The following is a 24,685-nucleotide window of genomic DNA, read 5'->3' as shown; positions in this document are numbered from 1 at the left end:
TCTAGATTGATAATTCAAAATGCAGATGGTGTACAGTATTGTTTCGATAGAGAAGGAACCCTTCATCGTTGGATTAATCAGATTGATAACATTCAGTCTTTTTCTATGTTTTTGTTTCGATGCATGGAAAAGAATAGCAGAGGAAAGGATTTCCATGATGGAAATGTATGCTTGTAATAATGGTTAAAGAACAACATTTTTTTCAAGAGCAAAACAATTTGGATACTTTCTTGATTATCGTCAAGCTTTAATTGTTTCGAATTTTAGAAGGAAGATGTATAAATGATTGTTGAGTTTACAATTCAAGGACGTACCTCGTCAAGAAGGAGAATTAGGAGAGAACTTTTTCAAAAATCACCACTTCCCTTGCTATGTTATGAGAAATCTTACTGGCAAACATTCAAGAATCTCAAGTTTTTTGTATGCATTGATAAAAAACTGTTTGGTTACATACGGACGAATTTTATACCAAAAGCTGAAAATATTTGGGTCGTGTCAAGTAGTTTTACAATTTCTTAGTTTATCAGATTTGATTTTAGTGTCTTTTATGGAAGAACTCCAAAGTACAAGTTAATCTGAACATATTTTTGTTGCGTTTTTCCCTTTGATTCCCAAGCCAGTTTCTCCGAAAGTCAGTTCTTTTCGGCTGTTTTGTTTTGATTTTTCTCCCGCCGCTTACCCAGTCCCCCAAAAGTCAACGCGGTCATATTTCCAGACTAAAGAAATATGAAATATCGCAAATATCTCGATGCTCTCGACCAATCAAAACGCTGATATTTTTTTGGGTCGGCAATAATTCACAACATCAACAAGCAGCTTCATAAATAAAAGGTATGTTTTTGTAATTCTACGACCCTGAATAAACGCCTTGTGGTTCAAATTTTGGTCTTTGTGTTTGCGGTTCCTACTTTAAACCGTATTTTCTGCAGTAACAATTTCAGAAAAAAACATCAATTGCAACAAACTATTTCTACAATAATTGTGGATAATTATAAATTGAATATTGAACAATAAAAAATTTATCTTTTTAGTATGAGAAATAATTAAACAACCAGCAAAACATATCTGAAAGACTCTTCTAACCATTTGAAGGCTGTTGATTCTTGTTTCACAGGGAAATTTTACTATTTAAACCAATTCCAGGCTTAAAAAGCAAATCCTCTCTGGTCAAAAGTACCATCTGAGCATTGTACATCCCTGTTGTTGTTATATGAGGGTCGAAATGATGACTGAGACTACCCAAGAGCGGTTGAGGGGGTCAATAATTCAGACGACAGGTATTTGTAACGTTGATTGACGTATGTTCAAACTGAAAATGAAATATGATAAACTAATAAGTATTTGATTGATTGATTTAAATGAAATAAATTTGATTGACAAAGTTAAGTCTTGAAATTGAATTGATTAGAAAAATAAATATTGAAAATGTTTGAGAAAATCTAAGTCCAGATGACCTAACCTAAGCATGCTGAAAATCCAAGATGGCCGCCAAAGCATGCTATGAAAACAAATGGCCACAACTGACAGGCAAAAAGCAAAAGGCAGAAAGAAAAGCAAAACAAGAAAGCAAAACCTACCAGCCTGCCAGCATGAAAGCATTGTAAATTTTTGTCTGATTTTCAAAGTCTGAACTTGACTATTGAAAGTATTGAATGTTGACCATATTGAAAAAATTAGAGTTTTAATTGAGCTCCTTACTCCTTGTGAGCTTGATTGTGAATGACATGAAGAAGCATGCAAGCCCTAGTCTAGCCTCATGTAGACTGGACACCAAAAAGTGATGACTCATCAAAATGGTAGAAATGTAAACAATGTATAAAATACAGACCTACATTGAAAATAAACATTACCAAAATGACCTACATTGAGTATAAAATGTAAACATTGACAAAAATGACCTACATTGAGTATAAAATGTAAACATTGACAAAATGACCTGCATTGAACAAATATGATAATTTAATGAAATGAAAATAGCCTGAATAAATTTTTTGTGTGTATTATATAATATGAAAATTGACTGATTTTTCTACACTCCCCCCATAAAGACAAAAAAAAATTTTGTTTGATTTTTGAAAAGTTCTTTAAAGTGTTCTTTCCCAATTCATAAAACAAATCAACTTCATCGACATGATTGATGATAACTAAATTTCGTGTGGAACGACGTGTCTCACGAAATACTTTTTCATTAGCATTCATATAACGTACACTAGCATGACGAGCCAAACCATCGGAAATAAATTCAACATTAACAACCTTTCCATACTGATACGTTGAAGATATTTTCGAATCATTTTTTAAAAATAAAACAATATCTCCAATTTTGATTTCATGACTCCGTAGTAAACCATTTCTCCTGTTTCAGTAATTTTGGGACGTGTGACAAAAGCCAATTCTCAAACCATGAGCTGAATATCTTACAATTTTCATCAACAAGCTTGCTCGGATTGCTTACAAGCTGAACTGGTTCAACTGGTGATCTTTCATTGTTTCGACCAAGCTTGAGGCGATTTGGCGTTAGAATATCGAGGTTTTCCAGATCTCCGATTGTACCCTTGATGGCTAAGGGCATATTATTGATGCTGTTGGCGATAGAGGAAGCAAGTGTCTCCCACTGAAGTGTAGATAACTTTTATCGGTTTGCAACATTGATGGATGAATTGATTTCACGGATCTTTCGTTCAACTTTGCCGTGTTCGTTATGAGCACCAACAGAACAAACTTCGAAATCAACTTGATTACTGATGAAGAGTTGATGTTTGACGTCGAGATAGCTGAACCGCATGTCTTGACAGCCTCTAATGAGTTGACTGCCAGCGTCGCAAAGTAGGGTTTTCGGATATCCTACTTCACATGAAAATCTTGTGAAGCCAAGGATGAACGACTGAGTGCTGTAATCGTCCATAACTTTTATGTTTGTTGTTGAAGTTGTGGCACAGCAGAAAACGAGAAGCCATATCTTGACTGTAGTGCGTTTGTGGTGTGCTGAGTATGAATCGAATGGTCCACAAAGATCAACTTGAGTTGCATAGAAGGCGGGGGCAATGGTGAGATTATGTCTGGAGACCGGTCCCATTGCAACGTCTACGGCTCTTTTCAACAGATAGCGACATCTTTGACATGATCTGCGTACCATCTTTACAAGTGACCGTCCCTCAATGATATAGGCTTGAAGATAAACAAATCGTAGAGTAGTTTCCACACCGGAGTGTTTTGCGGTGATATGATACCAATGGATGTTGTTGACAATTGCTACTGCTACTGGTGAGAATTTGTCCAAAACAGGTACACGGAATGTTGATGAAGATAAGTCTCTCATTGAATTGGTAAATCTGCCAACAATTGTGATGTCATTAGTGTCAAGAATCCGACCTGTGTACTTCAGGATACCGTGTTGCTCTGATGTGATGTCCTTGATTCCTTTTGATGGTAGAAACTTCTTGATCTCTTGGGTGGCTTTTCGGAAGAAATAATTCTTTGCAGATGTTATGTCCTCCTCAACTAGGAAGACAAATAATGAATCAGCTTTGAGAGGAAGTGGTGAATTGGTTGGTGATTTTCTTCTTTTTCTCAATGCTCTGAAATATTTGAAGATGATTGCCATGATGTTCACGACTTTTCGAAACTGATACTTGAGCGGTGATATCAGGTAGTTGCTGAATTCCAGACGTTTGTTAACTTCATCCATGATCCTTATAATTGGGTTTGACTGCTTGGAGTGATGAACCTCAGAGTGATAAATTTCTACGGCTGCTTGAGACTCTTCAGATTTGGACATCTTGATATCGGAAATCTTGACGATTGGCATTTCCGAATAGTTGAGTTTCATCCAAGGATCTCCTTTGAACCAACGAGAATCATTATCGACATCAGGGATTAAAGGTCCTCTTCTAGTGCCAATATCTGCGATCATATGATCACTTTGAACGTAGAACCATTGATTGGATTGTGTGAAACGTAAACTTTCGATAACTCGGCTACGAACCCATTGTTTCAACGTCTTTTTGTCATTGCTGAGCCAGTGAAGAACGATTTGGCTATCGCAAAATTTGATTGCAGATTGGTGCCAATTCTCAAGTGATTTTCGGGCAACTTCGCCAGTGTGTGAATTCAGTAAGGCAGCATATAACTCTGCGCGTGGTTGAGACATTCCTTCTGGGACAATCCGTGATCGCGACAAAACGAGTTGAGATGAGTAGGTTCCGGATTGACGCTTGAATCTTGCATAAATTGCGACACATGCAAGGGATTGGCTTGCATCAGCAAAGTCCAGGGTCTCAACTTCAAGGTTGATAGCATCAGGTGGTACGATTGTCCTTTGATATTTAAGTTGGTTGATTTCTTGCATCATCTCAAATTGTTGATCCAAAGTTTGCGGAGGTGATCAGGAAGCACATCGTCCCAGTCGAACTTTTGGATAACAAGGTCATGAAGATCAAGCTTGAACTGTGCGGTTATGGGAGTAACTCTTCCAAGAAGATCGAAAACTTCCCCGACTTTTGATGCGCAGTGACGTCTTGTTAGCTTGTCAGGGATGATGTTGGTTGATGATGCTGATTTCTTTCCTCTTCTCTTTGGAGCAAAGTTCATTTCCCCAATGTTCAATGAGATGACATCTTGCTTTGGAAACCACTTCATTCCTGCAACGGTTACACTCTGTTGATCTTCACTCATTGTCTCCGGTGGATCTTCTCCTGAGATGACGATACCTTTTAACTTGAATCCACCTTTGTTGACGACTTGTTCGAGATCCTGAGAGCGTTGACGTGCAAGTTCGATTGAATCTTCTCCACTGACGCAATCATCTACATATGTATCATTGAGAATGATCTTGGATGCCTCTGGATACAGGTCTTGTGATAGTCTGGCAATTTCTCGGAGGGCATATTCAGATTGATTCCCTGCGGATCGAACACCGTAAATTAAAGTCTTTATCACCTTTTCCTCTGGTATTCTTTGTGGATCAAGCTCTTCTTGCCATACGTATCGTTGATAACACCAGTGCTCTTCACACAATTTGACAGTATTGTACATCTTGGATACATCTGTGGTGAATGCAGCTCTGTGGATCAAGAAGCGAATAGCGATTTCTTGGAGAAGGTTCATGTTGTTGCGACCCTTTGCAATGATGTCGTTTAAACTGAAGCCGGTTGATGTCTGTGATGAGGCGTCAAATACGACTCGGCATGGGGTGCTGACTGATCCTGGCTTCCATACCGCTCGCCATGGGATGAAATGCTTTGTCTGAATCTGAAGTTGACGTTGAATGTCATTTGGCAAATTGCGTACATAATCGACAAAACCGAGATTTTGTAACTTCTTTTCAGAGTTGATGATATCCTCCTTGTCTTTGAGGTTCTCCTTCCTGTTGAGTTTGCGTAATTGTTGTTGATATACTTTCAAGGCTTTGTCTTTATTGGGTGCAAGCTTTACATCCGGGTTGTGAGTGAATGGAAGTTTTGCTGTGATGATGTTTGTTTCTTCATTGATGTGAATCGACTTGGCAATGAGGTGTTGCTCCACCTCTTCTTTGATGCTGATATTCTCGGTTGCACCGTGGCTCTTGCAATCCTTGCAGTTCCGACAGTTAACGCATCGGTATAGAATTTCACTACCTGTCTTCTCTGCAAGATCGAACATGTGATGTGATTGGACTTCTGGGTTGATGTCGAATTTGTCATTACCGTGACCAATGAATGATAGGGATGCAAAGTAGGTCAGCATCGGTAACCTCAGATTGAAGAGTGTGTTGTAATGCTTCTTGTGGTCTCGTCAAATGATGAATGTGGACCACCAAGTACACCTCTACCGTCTGGACCATTGAAAACAGATTCGAATACTGATAAGCCAGTTGACATTTGGAAGATGAGTTTGGGATGGACATTCAAGTACCTGACGCCAATCATGATGTCGACGTCTCCGCCAATGGATTGTGGAAGCGATGGGAGTTTTGATACATCACCAGTTGTTGAGTAGGCTCTTTGTAGATCTGATATTGCTGGTGTGAGAGGATACACTGGAAATGTTTGCGTAATCTGATCAAGGCATATACCTCTCATCGGGATCATGTCACCATCGTGCAGAGGTACCAGTGGATACCCCTTAAAACCACATACCCCTTAAAACCCACAATGTTGCTTTTTTGGCTTTCATAACTACCAGATTTAATTTTATGTGGTATGTTTCACTATTTTACAACCTCTTATAAATGTTCTTTCATAAAATACCAAATGTTAAGGATTTTAAAGATGCTAAAGTATCTTAAAATTCGAAGTTATTCAAAATTTTATTAAAAATCCCTTCAAAAAATCAGGTTTTTTGGACCTAGAAATTACACAATTGAATTTAAGGTCATAAAACCTATACTTTTTAGATACCTATACTTATGGTAGGTATGAAAAAATCATTTTCATCTTCGTGAATAGACCCCAACGAAAATGACAGGCCCTTAAAATTCTACTTTAAAGCACTTTTATGGTGATGATCAATAAAATCTGAAATCGACTTTCTCAAAACCTGGTCATGTTGCATACCAAAATGTCACAAATTTGATGGAGATTTAGAAAAACATTAGAACCATAGGTCAAAAATGAAGCGAACGAAGGTTTTGGCCTTTCGTAGCCGTTTTTGACGAAAAAACCACACACAATTGCATTATGGGCATGAAATCCTGAAAAATGAAAATATTGTTGTGGGAATGAATTTCTAGCAAGTCTTTGAACCATTGAATCACGAAGCAACACCAAATTTGTATCCATCAGCTTGAGTATCCCGTTAGCAAGGGTCGGACTTTGTGGTTTTTAGCCTTATTTTTGTAGGTTTTAAGGGGTATTTTGATTTTAACACATATTTTTGAGATCATTTAGGTACTAATGGTATATTCATAACATTAGTAACTTTACAGTGAATCACTGTTCAAAATTTGAGGTCAAAAGAACTTTTTTGTAAAAAGTTATTCGAGAAAAACCATTTTGTAGGTTTTAAGGGGTAAAATAGCTAAAACTGCACTTTTTCACTTCCTCGTGAAAAACTGAAAACTGTTTTCTACAAAACATCACTGCTAGGGAAGACAATCATAGACAACGTACTTTCAAGACAAAAAGTTTCAGCCTTACACTCCAACTAAACAATGAGATAGAGGGTACCACTTTTTATTGTGGGTTTTAAGGGGTATCCACTGGTAGGCTGACAAGATAGATGCCATGCGAGGATTGAGTTGATGTTCCACAAACACCACCAATGTTGACACTTCCACTGAAGATTTGGGTAGCATATGATCCTAATCGGTTGACTGCAGATTTTCGAATGACAAAGTCACTGCAGCCATTGTCGAAGAATACTGTGAACTTCTGATTGTTGACCAAAATTTGTTGTAATAGGTAGATGCCAGGGCTTGAATGATGGATGTTGTCAGATGGCATGGCATTGATGTGACAGTCAGTGTGAAATGAGACTTTGATCTCCTTGACGAAGGTTGGAAGCTGTTGATTTCGATTGATGAATTTGTCTTTAAAACGTTGAAGAAGAGTTTGATTGTCATCTGTATCTTTGTGATCATCACAGACTAATACGTGCTTCTTAACAGTCCATGATGAATGACTTGGGTGCTTGCAGACAAATTCATATTGACACTTCCATCTCTGTGTTTGCCTTCTGACAATTTTGCTCCGGGTAGTAGACATTGGAAGCACAATCCTTTGCGCTTCAGAGTTGACAGTCGTTCACGTGGAGTATTGTCGACAAATTGTTTACAGGCAAAATATTGAGTTACCATCTTCCCCCATGGTCCTCTTGTTTGAATATGTTCAGATGGACATTTGCCGTCGCAGAAGTAGGAAGCTGGTTCAGGGTCTTGACTTGGTGGGACATGATGACTTCCATATCCTGATTTGCCTGATTTTGACTTGCCATCTTTATCGTCTTTGTTGGTTGGGAGTTTGATGAGTTGCTTTTGCTGGAGAAGTTTGACGTCCTTCTCCAGGAAGATGATGAGATTTGACCACTTTTGTTTCTCAGTGATCTCTTCCTCACAGATTGTTGCTAGCCATTTGTCCAATCTGGTGTCGTCCAAGAGTTGGTAAACTTGATCCAAACAATCGCCGTAGTAAAGTTGATTTTCAATTTTATGTTGCTCAGCAAGAGAAATTAAGTCTCTCAGTACTTTGATCAGTCCAGTGATAGTTCGTAGATTTTGGCAGGATCGTGTCTGGTTTTGATTGGATCCAACTTCTTTATGTCAGCAAGTTTACGAGATACAAGCATTTTGGAGTTGCCATAAGCTTCAACTAGGCGATTCCAGATAATTTCAATGTCAGTTAAGCCTTTAACAAGTGATAAGGCAGGTTCAGATAAATGATTGTTTATAAGTAAATCAGGTAAGAGTTTCTTTGGCGTATTTCGTAGATGAACTTTCTCAAAATTTGATCTGAACGTATAAATGTCTATTGATTCATACCCTGAAAATTTTTCAATCTTGATGTTGAGGTTGGATTCTTTAAAAGATTTGTACTTTTCAATCTCTCGATCTGTAAACTGTTCATTGAGGTAATCAATAGAGGTTCCTTTTAGGTTGCTCAACTCAATGTACTTCTCACCAATTTCTGATATTTGAGATTCCAATTCCACGTTGGCTGATGGTGTTTTGAGAAGTTCTTGGTATTTTTCGGAAATAACTCGTAATGATTTGTCGTGATCTGATAGCTGTGATTTGAGATGAAGAATTTCTGTGTCGGACATCCCGTTGAGATTTTGGTTGAAAATCACTTCAAGTCTGTTCAGAAGAATGTTTGTGTCATCAACAATAAATTGCTGTGATTTTTCTTGTAACTTGGTTTGATCACCCAATGCCTTCTCCATTTGAGCCTGATGATTTGTCTTGTGATTTTTGCATTCAATAATGAACTCACCGACTTCCTTTATGGTTGAATCATAGGTTTTAGAGTGAACGTCATGAACTTCTGGATTGAGGACTTTTAGTTGGTTCATATGATGGCGGATGTCACGACGAAGATCTTTGAGTGATTGTATTGTTTCATTGTTATCAGAGTCTGAGCTTGTACTGATATTGTGTTCATTCATGATATCAGTAAGTTCCTCTAATCCGGTAAGTACATCAGTGATGAGTGCTGTGGAGTTGACATGGTGAAGTATCTCTTCCTTTGTTGGACTCTGATCAGTCATGATGGTTTGATAATTTGAAGATAGGTTGTGATCTCCAACTGATGAATGAATTTTCTCGACAATACGTCCTGTGTTGTTGAACATGGAGTAGTGAATGTCTTTACGTGTTGAACGCCTTGGTCGTGTAGTCATAGGTGAACATATGCTGTTTGAATGTTGTTATACGAGGGTCGAAATGATGACTGAGACTACCCAAGAGTGGTTGAGGGGGTCAATAATTCAGACGACAGGTATTTGTAACGTTGATTGACGTATGTTCAAACTGAAAATGAAATATGATAAACTAATAAGTATTTGATTGATTGATTTAAATGAAATAAATTTGATTGACAAAGTTAAGTCTTGAAATTGAATTGATTAGAAAAATAAATATTGAAAATGTTTGAGAAAATCTAAGTCCAGATGACCTAACCTAAGCATGCTGAAAATCCAAGATGGCCGCCAAAGCATGCTATGAAAACAAATGGCCACAACTGACAGGCAAAAAGCAAAAGGCAGAAAGAAAAGCAAAACAAGAAAGCAAAACCTACCAGCCTGCCAGCATGAAAGCATTGTAAATTTTTGTCTGATTTTCAAAGTCTGAACTTGACTATTGAAAGTATTGAATGTTGACCATATTGAAAAAATTAGAGTTTTAATTTGAGCTCCTTACTCCTTGTGAGCTTGATTGTGAATGACATGAAGAAGCATGCAAGCCCTAGTCTAGCCTCATGTAGACTGGACACCAAAAAGTGATGACTCATCAAAATGGTAGAAATGTAAACAATGTATAAAATACAGACCTACATTGAAAATAAACATTACCAAAATGACCTACATTGAGTATAAAATGTAAACATTGACAAAAATGACCTACATTGAGTATAAAATGTAAACATTGACAACATGACCTGCATTGAACAAATATGATAAATTTAATGAAAATGAAAATAGCCTGAATAAATTTTTTGTGTGTATTATATAATATGAAAATTGACTGATTTTTCTACACCTGTCTTATGCTATACGTATCTTATAATTTTTATACTGGACATTTTAAGATCCTCCTCCTTCAGTTAAGTTTTCTCTGAAATTTAACCTGTGGAGACGGACTATAAGAATTTTATCGCGCATGTCTTTAAATCTCATTACTATTTAATACTGTTTGGAGATCGCTCTCTTCCATTGAATCTTTCTCTACGTATCTTTGTGATATGATTGGTACGCCTTTATCCAAGATCCTGGATGGGTTTCCATACCATAATTACTTTTGTGTTCGCCGAATATGCGCTGACTGACTGAATAGAATTTCAGTTTGTCGTCACAGTGTAATATTCATACACTGTGTTCCACGGTACAGCTTCCTAGTACGCTGGATAAAAATAATTACATGCGTTTACATACGTCTTGTGTTCTATATTGTTCTAACAACTAAATAAGAAAACCATGTTCTGTTTGTTTCAAAGGTGTAGAAGTGTCTGTTTCTGGTAAATTAAATTGTATATTGCTTTTAGGAGGTTCAGAATCGGTACCAAAAACATCACCATCCTCATTATCATTATATATATTACAAACAATGTTCCCGCACGAATCCATTCCAAACAATTCAAATAACTGGTCTTTAATTATACTATTATGTCTATGGAAAGGTGTTTTACAGTCCGTGATATCGTGCTTGTCATCAACGTGAACAAAATCGTTCGTATCGGGACCGTGACAGTCAGTGTTACCGTCGCAATTAATCTCTATATTATCACTTGGTTTTTCGTTGTCAGATTCACTTGTACTGGGGTTAAAATCTGTACATTGTTTGTCAGTAGGTGTGTAATTCTTTAGTTTCGTCTTATCGTTTTTGTCAATATTTGTAAATGTCTCTACCGTAGGATTTTCCTCAATATTAGAAAACGGGTCATCAAAGTCACTTGTATGTAATGGTTCTTTATTATGATCAATACTATTGTCTCCGTTAGTTCTAACATGTGATACATCATTAACGTTTTCAGGAATAACAAACTCGTCAGTAAATTGTCTTTGTATTTCAGTTGGCGCCCGACAAACTGGTTCAATATGTTCAGGTACAACAAACTCGTCAGTAAACTGTCTTTGTAATTCAGTTGGCGCCCGACAAACTGGTTCAATATGTTCAGGTACAACAAACTCGTCAGTAAACTGTCTTTGTAATTCAGTTGGCACCCGACAAACTGGTTCAATATTCTCGGGAATAACAAACTTATCATCATCGTCATCGTTATCATTTATGACGTCATCATGTCGTGTCGTCGACGTATTGATCGAGTTTTCATAAGCTTCGTTTAAAAAGACGAAATCTAGTACGTTTTCAGGTAAGCTGACATCTTTGTTTTTATTGAAATGACTATTGTTATTGTCAGTTGTGTTAATCGGTATTGTTGTAGTTTTAGTATGGTGCTCTGTATTTCGTAAAACACCTGTATACAAAAGAGAGGAAGATTGAAGATACCGATTATAAAGATTTGAAACTGAAGTGAAGAAGCAAGAAAAGAAATTGTATTATATCTTTTGTATTACGCACAGAAGACTTTGATGTCTCCAGACTGCAACCTTCTTGTATCATTTTTTCAAAACAATTCTCCTATCGAAAGTTACAGCCTCGGCAGGGTAGGTCTTTCCACTTCAACTGGCCATCTTTGAATTTGAAATAGTTGAAATCATTAGGCGATCAAAATTACAAATTTGAATGTCAAACATTGCTTGGAGAAAAAGGAAAGAACTTGGTGCTGGAGACTCAAAGAATTCGACTGAAATGATATCTTCCTCAATTTTCAAATTCACCAAAAAAATTCGGCCAAAGGAAATCTGACCTTGAAAATTTTCCCTAGGGTACTTAAACAAGGATGTTGCTAATTAGTCTTGTTACCATGATTTTCTTTCAAATTAAGTATTTTTTACAAATTCCATAAATCTAGCGTGCTTTCTACAAAAAAATACCGGGTGACCCACGAAAAAGTTCAGACGTTTCCCGACATCTTGAGGCCGAACAAATGTCCCAAAGTGCTTGGAGTTTAGATATTTAGCAAGTAGATATCCTAACTTAAAATTTGAGCTATCACTTTTTAACTTTGACCAATTGGTTCTGTACTTATGAGCTTTTAAAGTCAAAATTCACTTTTCGGAAAGTGTATAAAACACGTAAAAAAGAGGTATTAAATTTATGCAATCAATTAGAAAATCACTTACAAATTGACTTATTTAACGAGTTTTATGACATTAATGATTAATAAAAACACCTTTAAAAGTATTTTTTGTTTAAAACAAGACTAGTTTTATAAAAATTGGCACCTTTGTAGAATTTTCAGATTTTCTTCAAAAACTGTACATCAAAAACGTCTAAAAATACCAAATTTGATACCCCTTTTTTACGTGTTTTTTACACTTTCTGAAAAGTGAATTTTGACTTTAAAAGCTCATAAGTAGAGAACAAATCGGTCAAATTTAAAAAATGATAGCTCAAATTTTAAGTTAGGATATCTACTTTCTAAATATCTAAACTCCAAGCACTTTGGGACATTTGTTCGGCCTCAAGATGTCGAGAAACGTCTGAACTTTTTCGTGGGTCACCCGGTATATTATGATTAATGATATGTAGGGTATTTCTAAGTTATGTGCAATAAATATTAAAACCAATTTTCGGCATTTGTAATACCTAAACATAAAACTACAAGAAAATAATACTATAATGTACTAATATTTGGTATACTATAGGCAGATTCTTAATCTGAAGTTTTTTTTATCGAATATATGAAGTTTAAAATTTCGAAATGAGGATGGAGCATATGTTTTCTGGAATGATTTTATACGTTTTTAGCTTTTACAGACAATGAAAGTGTGTAATTTTCCAGAAGCCATATTCCTGTTCTAAAAGTTACACGAAGGATAAACTGGCGGCCCAAGAAACTAGTTCAAAAAATAATTTTATTTAAATGTAAAAAAAAATTACTTATGTCTAATACATACAAGGGTTTCTAAGGATTAGTGTGCATGCATATAGCAACAAAGCCTCGACCTCTGCTTGTATCTTGATGTGCCTTATGAATTCAAATAAAGTCAGCTGGCTTAGAAGGCTCGCCGAAGTTTTGGTGTTTGTGGTGCACATGGACTGCATTGCCAGATCTAGCAGTGCAATTCATCTCTAAACACATATTGGTCAAAATATAATTCAACATTGAATCTGAATGTCTTCGACCACATTCACCAATAACTCCTCCACATTCTTCGTCTCCAAGAGCTTCCAATGCTGTTTGTTTATTGTTTTTATAATGGATATTCAAATCTAGGAAAGTTTGATTCCCTTGACCATCAAATAAACAAATACAAGTCTTTCGGTCGTGGAAAGTTAGAACCAAACATTGTCGTTTGTTTGATTCGATACATTTGGTGTATAGGGAATGTAATGTTTCAAACGGTGATAAACTAGCTTCTTCTGTATTCCAGCTTAACTCTTCTGCCAACTTAAACATAATATCTTGTTTACGTAAGGATGATTTTAATATATATCCAGCTTCATCAACAGTGGTGCCATCACCATGGTCCTCAAGACCTGACCACATATCCTCAGCTGTTCTCATCAATATTGGGATCTTGGTCATTAAGTCTTGCATCTCCTCAACCTCTTCCTTGATTTGTAAGTAATAGTTGGCAAATAGTAGATAGAAGGCTGGCGACGAATGATTGGGTAACTCAGGGTCACGTGTTGTGTAATCCAAGAAAGTAAATGGTAAACGTTTCAGATTGATTTCTGGTGGAACTGATCTTCGGTAATTTGCAAAGGCTTTTTCATTGGTGTTCCCTTTCTTTGTTAGAGGAACGAAGTCGTATGTTTCGACTGGCGAAGAAGGTACATTGTATATACTATCAGTAGATGATGGTTGCCTTTGAGATGTAGGCTGTTGGTATAGTTCATCTGGTGTTGATAGAGTGTCTGTACTATTGGAAAGTGGAGCATCATTGTAGATTGGTTGTGCATTTTCTTCAAGGTTGACAGGATCTCCAAGTGTGGTGATTGGTGTAGACGGGATGGACGAATTGTTGTAAATGGGAACTTTCTCTGTTGTTGGTCTGGTTGTATCGAAAGGTAAATCTTGCAGTGTCCCTTTACCAGAAGCAATTCTGTTTAATTTCTTTTTATCTGTTGTTCCTTGATCTTCCTTATGGTCATCTATCTCAGAATACGGATTATAGTCACCTTTGCCAAAGCTGGGTGGTCGTTTTAAAGCATTACTTTTTGTCGATGAATTATGTCGATTTTCTTCTAAAGTATCATTTTGGTTGCCATCTATGGGAATTTCCTCATACAAACCTGTCGATGGGTTTTTTAAAGTATTCCCTTGTGTATTAACTGGTTTTTGCTTTTTAGATTGTTTATTCACTTTAGCGTATTCTGGTTTAGTGTTTGTCGTTGCTGTATCAGGGTCCCCAACGAATAGAGGGTTTTTGAATCCAGATACGGAGTTTGGTCTCGATCGATTCATGGGCGGTGGTGGTGGGCGGATGACTGATGTGTCACCTTGTCTGCTTGTTGAACGTGGTTCGTCAAATATCGCACTCGCTATAAAATAGTAAATTAGATATTGAATTTGATGATATGCCTGGAGGACAAGTTTTTTATTACGCATTCCCTGATATCATTTAGCTTTTGTATTGCAAAATGTTTATTTTGTCACCGTCTACTCGACAGATATTTTTGATTTTTAGATTAGAAGGTAAATCTTTTTTCAACCATTTCCATTTGAGAATTCTTTTCCATTTTTTTTGGTCTGTCATCAATGGGGCTGATGTCGTAGGATATCGCCTTCTAAAAGAGACGAGAAAGAATCTACTGTCAATGTCTAGTAATTTTCTATTTCGCTTATGTTAAAATTTTTGTGGAAAAGAATTCTCGATAAATATGAAGAAATGGTTGAAAAAAGATTTACCTATCTTGGATTGTCTTCATTTTCATCTTTGTCTTTTACTATATTCATGTTCTTCAAAAAACACTATCCACATCTTTGGTTATTTTTGTCACGCATGATTATCTGCCGAGTAGTACTATGGCATGTTATTATCATTCAGACTTATGGGTTCTAAGTTAATTTGCATGCCAAGCAGAAGCATGATGGCAGGGAGCAGCCAATTTTTTTGTAAGCGTCGCTGATTGCAAATTCCGGTGCCTATTTATTTTTTTACACGCCCTAAAATTAGTAGTTTTCAGCCAAAAAGAGGAAAATATCCAAAAACTTTCGCTCAAGCAATTGTTCGAAATACTAACTTTGGTAAATTCCTAGTTTGCCATAATTTGATCGAACCACCACGTTATTGGTGGTAAGTCGTAAGTTGACTGAGAAATTACTAAACCAACTAAAAAGTGATGATGATTTTGTTGGTGGAATGGTGCTGGTGAATTCAATAATGGGGGCTAGAGGCTTCTCCGTCTTGATTACCAACACCATTGAATCCACCCACAGATTCATCAGCACTTGAATTCCACTTCACGTGTTTCTTGTTTAACCTTGAAAAAACACCCCTGTGTCACAGACCCGCTGGGACCCCAGCCCCACTGGAAAATTTAGCAAAGATTTCGTCCCCGGTGGGGGAATACCCTGGTACTTCAGCCCCACTGGGAAATTGATTTCATCCCCATTTCATCCCTGCTCAAAAATTGCACTCCAAAACAATCCCCAATGGATTATTCAACCTTATAACAATCGAATTTCTATCTCCATTGGAATTTCAATATGAATTTTTATCCCAACTTAGGAAAGAAGTTCAACCGGGGCTCTCAAAGAAGTTCAACCGGGGCTGTCAGACAGGAGTGTTAAAATGTAAAAAGCTTACCATTTTCGATTCCATTAACTGTCTTTGTTTCTGATGATTTTCTAAATAGAAGCGAATGAAAAAAAAAGGATTACTCTCAGGTAATATTATTATACTTTAAAATTGATTGACTTTTTTATAAGTAATCTGGTATTGAATATAGAAGCAAATCCGGAAAAATTCACCAAGATAAGATGTTCTGAGTAAAAGATGAAATGTTTTTAATGTTAAAATAGCTACATTCCATAGTCGAGCGAAATATATATGATGTCTGTTTTGGAGGTTTCGTCTAAGACTGTGAAAGAATTTTACAGGCGAAATATTTCAAACTTATCGAGTGTGAAGCCTCGAAGGGGCTAGAGAGGAATCTTCAACCTATCTTAAGTAAGAAAAAAGGAAGCCTTAAGTTTGCCCCGCATTCACGTGTTCTGGATGGGAAATAAGCAACGTGATTCCCCATCCAGGAGTTTCGAATCTAGCACCTTCGGGGCTGTGAAATCAATGTTCTAGCCATATAATTATCCTTTTTACCTTTTTCTTTTATAACAGCAACAATAGAGAATTATAGCGATCACGATCAACAGAATCACAATGATGATGATGATGATGATAATGATGACGTAGAGAGGAACACCTTCGTCATTGTCATCTGAAGATGGGTCATTGGTTGACGAGATGATTGGACCAAGTGTTGTCGAGATGATTGGACCAAGTGTTGTCACTGGAACCTAAACAAAAGTAAAATGGTATGAGACAATTCTATTTCTTTTCACTTATTTGTGTTGGAGTTAAGGTACTGATTTCTTAAATTTGTATCATTTATGAAAACGGGGGTGTTCCTGAATAGGGTCATGTCGTAAAGGTCTTTGTCTATATCTACGATGTCATGAGTATAAACTTTATTAAGGGTGATCATAAGGGAATCCATGTTGATCACTTATTGAGTTAAAGAAAATTAGTTTCAGAATAGACCTTATCGGAGTTTTCGATTTTTCTAAAACAGTGATGCATCGTGGGATTGTTTCGGGGGTATTACAATAGAATTCTCTCGAGGAATTACTAAGAGATTTCTATTGTTATACCCCCGAAATAGTCCCCCAATGCATCGCTTTTTAGAAAAATCAAAAACTTCGATAAGATCTATTGTGTTCTCTAAAGGCTGGCTGTCCATTTCAATATCCAAGGTACAGCAGGCAAGATTAGTCAGACAATGTCTGTTGAACGGAATCGGTAATCGAATCAATCGAGCTAAATTGAGCGCTCGAGTCGATTTGATCAAGTCGATCTCAATCGAATAGCGAATACAATGACGATTTCATGGTCGGGTATTTTAACGTGTATACAAACATGATTAATAAAATAGAACACTATCCACATCTTAAACTTTCTTTGAAATGCAAGCTGCGAATCTCAGAAGAATAGATCTTTTCGTGTTGACAGCAATAGTAAACATTTTATGACCTAATTTATGTGTCACTCAAGGTAACAAATCGACTGATATTAAACAACCTCGCACCTCAAAATTGGGACTTCGAATTTTACCCAGAAACCTCAGCTATAGCATGAATTATGCATCATTGTGTAATGATATTTGAGATGGGATTTCACGATTGATTAATTTGCCTTTGATTTGGTACAATGCAGTTTGAATGGCAATTGCTAAAACTTACAGTTGGTGGTATGATGCAAACTTTCTCGAGGTCTTCTTTTTCCTCTGATACTATTAAATTGAAATTGAAAATATTACATGATAAGGTAGCCTGTACAGATCCTTTCTCATTGAAAATAGAAATACCGTCTAAGAAAGTCAAGAAATCGTTTGTGGTGTTTAGGATGGTACAGGGTGAAGATTGGTTTATTTTGTTGTTTTGTTTTTCTTGGTAAATCTCGATATTGGGGTTGCATTTTTGTGCTGAGAATGGCACATACCAATCAATTCATTTATAATATTTTAATGACAACAAAGTTGTAATTATGGAGGCATCATTTAGTTCTTGTTGGACCTAATAATTGTTTTAGACAAGGTTTCTAAAACGGCAGATTATATATCATCTAATGTTTATAATGGACGTTATGGACCTTGGATGATCATTGAAACAAATGTTGTGTACCAGCCGAGAACTCAACTTACCGAGAGATTGACCTTCCACTTTGAACATGAAGCATGTTTGATAATCTTTCTTTTCATCATCAACATGGCATTTCATTTGAATTTTCATTAACTGTCCTTCCATTTGCTTCCTTTTCTCATCTGAACAAGTCACCTGAATATTTGTGTTATGGAAATGTTAAATTAAATGAACATTTGAGCGCGTTGATTGGCTGAAGCAAAACAATCGCATTAAAATCAACTGTCAATCATGCACATAAACATTAGAGCCCAGTTGCTTTCGCTTTCGTTTTCAAGCAAAAGACAACGTGGTTTTGAATGTTTTGGCTGAACAACCAGGTCAGATCGTCACAATTGACATATCCCTTTAGAACAGAGTGTGGTATGTACATAATGGATGATCTGTTATGAGATTAGTATTGCCCATGCACTATGTATGTATTGTACAACGCGAACGAATTACATACATTTTTAGAGAATTCAAACAGTACTTCAATATAGAAAATATTTAACATATACACCAACCTTAAGGACAGCTGTAGAATTTGAAAGGTTTTCATGTTGAATAGAGATATCAAAACACGTGTGTAACGACGTATTCTTCCACGTTCCACTGGATGCATCTTTGTATTCCACTTTACCACATGACGTTTCAATGAATTCACAGCGTGATAGCTTTTTGTCAAGATGGTAGAGTGTTTGTTCTTGATCTAAATCGGCGATAGTCATTACTTGGATGAGTTTGTTTTGGTCAATTTGGCTTCCTATTCCTCCAGTATTGCAATCTAAGAAGTATAAATTGAAGTTTTAAAAGACTCTTATAATTTAGATTTTATTTTCAATGTTTTGATTTTGTAGATGAGTCTAGGTAATGTTCTAGTTGGTGAGTTGGGGAGTTGGGGAGTTGCTAGTTTCGAGTTGGGGAGTTCGTAAAAATTTACGGCGACCGAAAATTTTCTAATTTAAACAAATGTAGCCCAAAAGTACAAAATTCAAATTAGCCAGTACCAAACATATTATTGACTTTAAGATCATGAAAATGGTAAGGTGCTGGCTAGCAAAGCCAAAATACTTAGTACTGTTATGTCATTGTCATAATGCTGACAACATGACACGTTCTTGTAAAAATATTGACAAAATCTTTAAATACAATGATTGTCAAACAAATTCCCCAAAAAATATTGATCATACTGCAAGTGATGCTTATTGTATAAAAGGATATAAGTTGACAGTCATCTTAGCCTCAAAAAATTCGCAGAGATAGCTATAGAGCTAGAAAAATAATGACACTTTCTTTTGTCATTTTATCATTGGAATTGACACTTTTTAATAAAAATTTTGATCACATTATAAAATACAATGGTTCTAAAGTCACTTTAATCAAGAATTATATTTATACTCAATGTGATGCAGGAAATATAAATGGATATGAATTGACAGTAGAAAATAGCTTTCCATGCTCTCAGCGCACGTGTTTAACCCTTTAAGTGCCGATGTCGTATATATACGACATGGGCTATATAGGAGGGCGAAGCCCTCCTGTAATGCCCAGTTTGATTTAGAAATCGTTATTTTTGGTCGAACTCGTAGGAATTAGATTGTCCTTTATGGTCAAGCAAAAAAAATTTCAAAAGTGAGTCTTTCCAGCGAGATTTTAAGCGAAAAAGTCAAAAAAATGCAAAAAATTGACAAAAATTCACTTTTTTGAGATTCTGACCGTTTTTTGACTATTTTTGGTCAACGAGTGACCCAAGAACTGCTTTAATTCCCTAACCTACCCCCCCCCTTGGCCGCCGCCCACCACGCCCTTCCTAAATCGGGCGGCGCCAGGCGCCCAAAAGAAAGAGGAGACTCTAAGCTATCCAACGAGCTATATACGAGCTTCTAATTCATTCTAGATCAGAAGATATAAGCCCTTAAAGTTTGAACTAGCAATTTTTAAAAAAAAACTTAGAAAAAAGGACCCTGGCACTCAAAGGGTTAAGGCAAATAAGCATATTACAGGTGGTATATGTATTATACGTATTATATGTGTTATATATTACTCTCATATTACATTTACTTTCAAAATCGTACTTTTGATGTATGTTATTCTTTTTCGGTAGCCGGTAATTTTTTAACTCCCCAACTCGAAACTAGCAACTCCCTAACTCGCGACTAGAATTGTTTCCAAACTCTTTGTAGATTTGGTCATGTTTAGCCCGGGGCCCGCCTAAAGCTCATTGATGACTGGTGTCCCGGTAGCGTAATGGCGATTTTCGATTTTGAGCTTGTTTTTGGAAGATAAAAACAGGTTGAAAACAATATTTTTATTTAAAAATAAGAGATTGCAAATCTGTTATACATGTTGTCTTATGTTTTTCATCTCTAAGGAGTTTTTTTGAAGTTTGGAATTTTTGTGCTTTTCTTTCAAAGGGCAAACTCGTCAATTGCTCCTTGTCTTTAGATGGTGTTTTTATGTTGTGTGGATGATATTTAGATGGTATTTTTATGTTGTGTGGATGATATTTAGATGGTGTTTTTATTTTGTGTGGATGGTGTTTTTATGTTGTGTGGATGATATTTAGATGGCATTTTTATGTTGTGTGGATGATATTTAGATGTCATTTTTGTGTTGTGTGGATGATATTTAGATGGCATTTTTATGTTGTGTGGATGATATTTCGATGGTGTTTTTATGTTGTGTGGATGATATTTAGATGGCATTTTTGTGTTGTGTGGATGATATTTAGATGGTGTTTTTATTTTGTGTGGATGATATTTAGATGGTGTTTTTATGTTGTGTGGATGATATTTAGATGGTGTTTTTATGTTGTGTGGATGATATTTGGATGGTGTTTTTATGTTGTGTGGATGATATTTAGATGGTATTTTTATGCTGTGTGGATGATATTTGGATGGTGTTTTTATGTTGTGTGGATGATATTTAGATGGTGTTTTTATGTTGTGTGGATGATATTTCGATGGTTTTTTATGCTGTGTGGATGATATTTAGATGGCATTTTTATGTTGTGTGGATGATATTTAGATGGTATTTTTATGCTGTGTGGATGATATTTCGATGGTTTTTATGTTGTGTGGATGGTGATTGGGGTGTTTCTTTTGTGTTACTTCGAGCACTGTCAATTCGAGTTTAAAATTCTACTTTTTTACAGAAGAATGCCTTACAGTAATTTCCTATTTGAATCATTGCCTCATATTTAATTACATCACTAATTAACATAGTGTTGTGATAGACATATAAGCTCTGTAATCCTAATCCCACTCCTTCTTGTCTTGTCTGCTGTACAACTTATTTATTGTGTAGATTCTTATTCTCATCGACAAGAGACCTGCAAGAGACCTGGAATTTCTGATAAATCGTCCAAAGTAGTTATTTTCCGTCCAATTTTATCTGGCTTCTCTTGGGTACCTACTAAGCGTCATCCTCGCTAATTAATTTTGTGGAAATTTCCCGTCCAGGACTTTCTCATTCCAAACCCCCGCTTATTAATGTTTGGGAAAATGTTTTTGAAAGTTCTTTCTTTTGCCCTAATTCTGCTGTATTAGCCTCCTTTTCAAATATTTTCCGCCAAGGACATTTTTATTACAATGCCCCCCCCCCCGCTTACTAAGTTTTGCGAATTTTTCCAACCACCTTGGTTATTCCAAATCCCTTGTTTATTAGAGTAATTGTTTCAAAGTCTTTTTAAAGTACAATCCTTCTTTTATACTTTAATGGGATTAATTTTCGTGGGAATTAAATTTTGCGCATTTCGTAGATTTGGGTGTCATCCACAAAAATAAGTCCCAATGGAAATTTGAAAAGGTCCTATCTGCGAATTTTTTTGGATACTAAAAAATAAGATACTAAAAAAGCAAAAATAGCACAAAATCGTGAAAATATCAATTCACAATTGAACCATCCGCGAAATTAAATCCCCACGAAATCTTAGAATTTTGCGGATGAGCTCAACAGCCAAATTTAATACCTGCAAAAATTTAATCCCATTAAAATATCAAAAACAATGAAATAAAATCCCTGTAAAAAATCATTTTATCCAGATAAAACTAGACGGACTGTGTCGACCGATTTTTGGAAATTGGAATTTTTCGAGTAAGAACATTTCGGGACGAATTTTAGGCTTCGAGAAACAAAAGTCGTAGTTTTCGGGATTTTTACCGTTTTTGTGACTCTTTCTAACTGACTGATTTATCCTTAGCGGAGTTATGAGGCCCAAAAAAAGGGCACCCTTAAGGGCGGGACATACCCGTATCATCCATTTACCTAGGAACCCTGTCCCGGAATTTGAAGCCTTTTTATTATCATCCTTGATCTTTAATCTTGAAACTTTATGTTTTTGACACATAATTAAATCCGACTGCTTCAAGAAAATGTTTATCAAGATTGAATTGATCATTTAAAATGATGAAATACAACACGTGTCATATCCCTGGGTATTGAAAAGAGTTCGGTTACCCCTTGTCCCCATAAGAAATGCGACATTAATATCCTCATCGTGGGTTTTTAGGACTTTCGTATGACCTCTTTGAAAACAGGAAAGGCAGGAAAGAATAGAAGACCGAGTCAGGAGGTAAGAGTGTTGGATTAAACTTTTGTTTCATCATCAAGCTCAAAAACACCTCTTAACCTCGATTTGAGGATGACATGCTTTCACATTTTGCTTGAGTTTGAATCTAGCTCCGATAGAATCTCGAGTACGAAATTAACAAAAAATAGGAACATTTCTGAAAGTTTCAAAATAACATCGCATTATACAAAGCTCTAGCCTGGAGATCCATGCTATGATTTCTTATTCTATATACTGATGGCGAAATATATAGCATGGTATGGGCTGACAGTTTGAATTTCCCATATCCTAATAACGGTTGAAAACACAGCCAATCAAATCCTGTTATTGTTTCACTGGTCACACTTTCTTAAAGAAAGCGCAAGTTCCGAAATTTGGTTTTTATTTTAGTAAGTGAGGACAGCGCTAAATTCGAATTTCCCACTGTAATTTTTTTGAGGCCAAAATCGGACTCACAGCTCTGACCCGTCAAGTATTCATCAGATTTAAAATAATACGCAGACGGGTTCCTGTCTAACAAAGCTCTAAATCGGGAGGAATACATGCTCAAGTTTTTGACAACTCATGGCCGAATGCTAAATTAGGGAGGGGGCTGAGATAGTCCAAGAAAATATTATACAGTATTAAAGCTAGTCTTTAATCGCTAAAAATCAAAACATTACTTAGGAATGCCTTGGACACTATAATACCAATACATAGAGTTTTAATCTATGATAAATTACAATTCTGAAACATTCGTTTAGAACAGTGTTTTCATGCTGTTTTACAAACTAGTTTAGATTCAAAGTAATATTACACATATCACTCAAATCATATTATATACTACTGCACAGTGCTTCCTTCGAACTGTTCTAGCTCGTATTAAGCTAATTTCCTAATTACATAATGATCTATTGAAATACTTCCTTACCCATTTATTCAGACTTCCATCCGGACAGACGTTTCCACTTTTCATGCAAGTGTTTATTACGTCATTGTTACATCATGATACCCCTGTGTCATAGACCCGCTGAGAAAGATTGACAAAAATTTCGTCCCGGTGGGAAAATACCTTAGAATTTCAGCCTCACTTGGACTTAACTTTTATTTTATCCCCATTCGAAATTTAACGTTTAAAAATTGCACTTCAAAGCCATTGCCACTGGATTCTATAATCTTGAAACAATTGGGATTTCAATAGGAATTTTTATCCCCACTGGAGGAAAAAAGTTCCACCGGGGCTGCGAGACAGGGGTATGTCATGATATGACCATCATTGAATCCTTACCCTGATTGACATTTGATTTGTGACTTTTCTATATGTTAGGGAATTTCTGGTTTACTTGAGTCGTTTAAAACAGCAACGTTGTACGATAATACCATACTTATTACGGGATAACCGAATCCAATAAAAAATGGAATCTTACTTCATCCCCAAAACTTCTTGTTCTGAACAATAAAGTTTTCGATTTTCAAATACTCAAGCTTACCTTGTCTTATATTTTGGTCATTTTCGCACGTCAATCCACCCCCTGGTTGCACCTCATTTGACGAGGATGGCACTCCATCCTGCCAAAGACATGTATATCCACAAGTCTCATCATCAAACACAATTGGTTGATTTTGTGTCACCACGAAGGTTTCACCACATCTTTGGAGATCTTTGTACCATCTCCTCAATTCGATATCAGTACCATTGCTCTGCCTTAACACTCCTTTATAACTTGTCGTTAAACCAGTTAATAATATCCATGAGAATAACGTTATAACAATGTTATCTACACGGTTCGACATTATACAACTGTAATATCTTGTATGCCGATGCATCGATCTTAATCGATTTCTCAGACAAAATTCTACCACCAGAGTTTTAGCCTTTGGATCAAACCAGCACTGGAAATAGTTGAGACTGACTGACCCTTCATCTGGTATTTTTCTATTACTCTCTAGAGAATCGATTCATGCGTTTTGAAAAAAAGCATCAATATCTCTAGAGAGAAAAGTAATGATTAATAATGTTTTTGTTTTGTCGAAA

The 24,685-nt window shown here is 36.2% G+C and overlaps 4 protein-coding genes across 4 annotated transcripts; all 4 read right to left on the bottom strand.

Annotated features, from left to right (window-relative positions):
• Positions 1 to 826: 826 nt before the first annotated feature.
• Positions 827 to 11,752, bottom strand: LOC136803916 (protein PFF0380w-like). Its single transcript, XM_067060639.1, has 3 exons — positions 11,707 to 11,752; positions 10,172 to 11,606; positions 827 to 1,197 (listed from the first exon to the last, which is right to left on the bottom strand). The coding sequence occupies exons 1-2, from the start codon at positions 11,750 to 11,752 to the stop codon at positions 10,591 to 10,593; spliced, it is 1,062 nt and encodes a 353-aa protein (XP_066916740.1). The 3' UTR covers positions 827 to 1,197; positions 10,172 to 10,590.
• LOC136803918 (uncharacterized) lies at positions 2,633 to 4,351 on the bottom strand. Its single transcript, XM_067060641.1, has one exon. It carries the CDS (start codon positions 4,349 to 4,351, stop codon positions 2,633 to 2,635), a length of 1,719 nt encoding a protein of 572 aa, XP_066916742.1.
• On the bottom strand, positions 4,348 to 5,724 carry LOC136803917 (uncharacterized). The gene has a single exon (XM_067060640.1). It carries the CDS (start codon positions 5,722 to 5,724, stop codon positions 4,348 to 4,350), a length of 1,377 nt encoding a protein of 458 aa, XP_066916741.1.
• A 1,188-nt stretch (positions 11,753 to 12,940) lies between the features above and the next one.
• Positions 12,941 to 24,676, bottom strand: LOC136803941 (uncharacterized). The gene is made up of 7 exons (XM_067060667.1): positions 24,141 to 24,676; positions 18,626 to 18,885; positions 18,122 to 18,254; positions 17,661 to 17,710; positions 16,522 to 16,718; positions 16,012 to 16,052; positions 12,941 to 14,743 (listed from the first exon to the last, which is right to left on the bottom strand). The coding sequence occupies exons 1-7, from the start codon at positions 24,475 to 24,477 to the stop codon at positions 13,233 to 13,235; spliced, it is 2,529 nt and encodes an 842-aa protein (XP_066916768.1). The 5' UTR covers positions 24,478 to 24,676; the 3' UTR covers positions 12,941 to 13,232.
• Positions 24,677 to 24,685: the final 9 nt, after the last annotated feature.

This window comes from Clytia hemisphaerica, unplaced genomic scaffold (genome assembly GCF_902728285.1).
Source record: "Clytia hemisphaerica strain Z4C2 unplaced genomic scaffold, Clytia hemisphaerica genome assembly, whole genome shotgun sequence".
In the NCBI taxonomy this organism is placed as follows: Eukaryota; Metazoa; Cnidaria; class Hydrozoa; order Leptothecata; family Clytiidae; genus Clytia; species Clytia hemisphaerica.
This window is presented reverse-complemented; position numbering and strand designations above follow the sequence as displayed.

Bases quoted from the DNA above. Each gene is read 5' to 3' on its own strand.
- LOC136803918 (XM_067060641.1), bottom strand. From the start codon at position 4,351: ATGATGCAAGAAATCAACCAACTTAAATATCAAAGGACAATCGTACCA.
- LOC136803917 (XM_067060640.1), bottom strand. From the start codon at position 5,724: ATGCTGACCTACTTTGCATCCCTATCATTCATTGGTCACGGTAATGAC.
- LOC136803916 (XM_067060639.1), bottom strand. From the start codon at position 11,752: ATGATACAAGAAGGTTGCAGTCTGGAGACATCAAAGTCTTCTGTGC. The intron at 11,607-11,706 runs GTAATACAAAAG...TTTTGTATACAG, and splicing joins GACATCAAAGTCTTCTGTGC to GTGTTTTACGAAATACAGAG.
- LOC136803941 (XM_067060667.1), bottom strand. From the start codon at position 24,477: ATGCATCGGCATACAAGATATTACAGTTGTATAATGTCGAACCGTGTA. The intron at 18,886-24,140 runs GTAAGCTTGAGT...TATACTTCTTAG, and splicing joins TGACCAAAATATAAGACAAG to ATTGCAATACTGGAGGAATA. The intron at 16,053-16,521 runs GTAAAAAGGATA...GCTTCTATTTAG, and splicing joins TGCTGTTATAAAAGAAAAAG to AAAATCATCAGAAACAAAGA.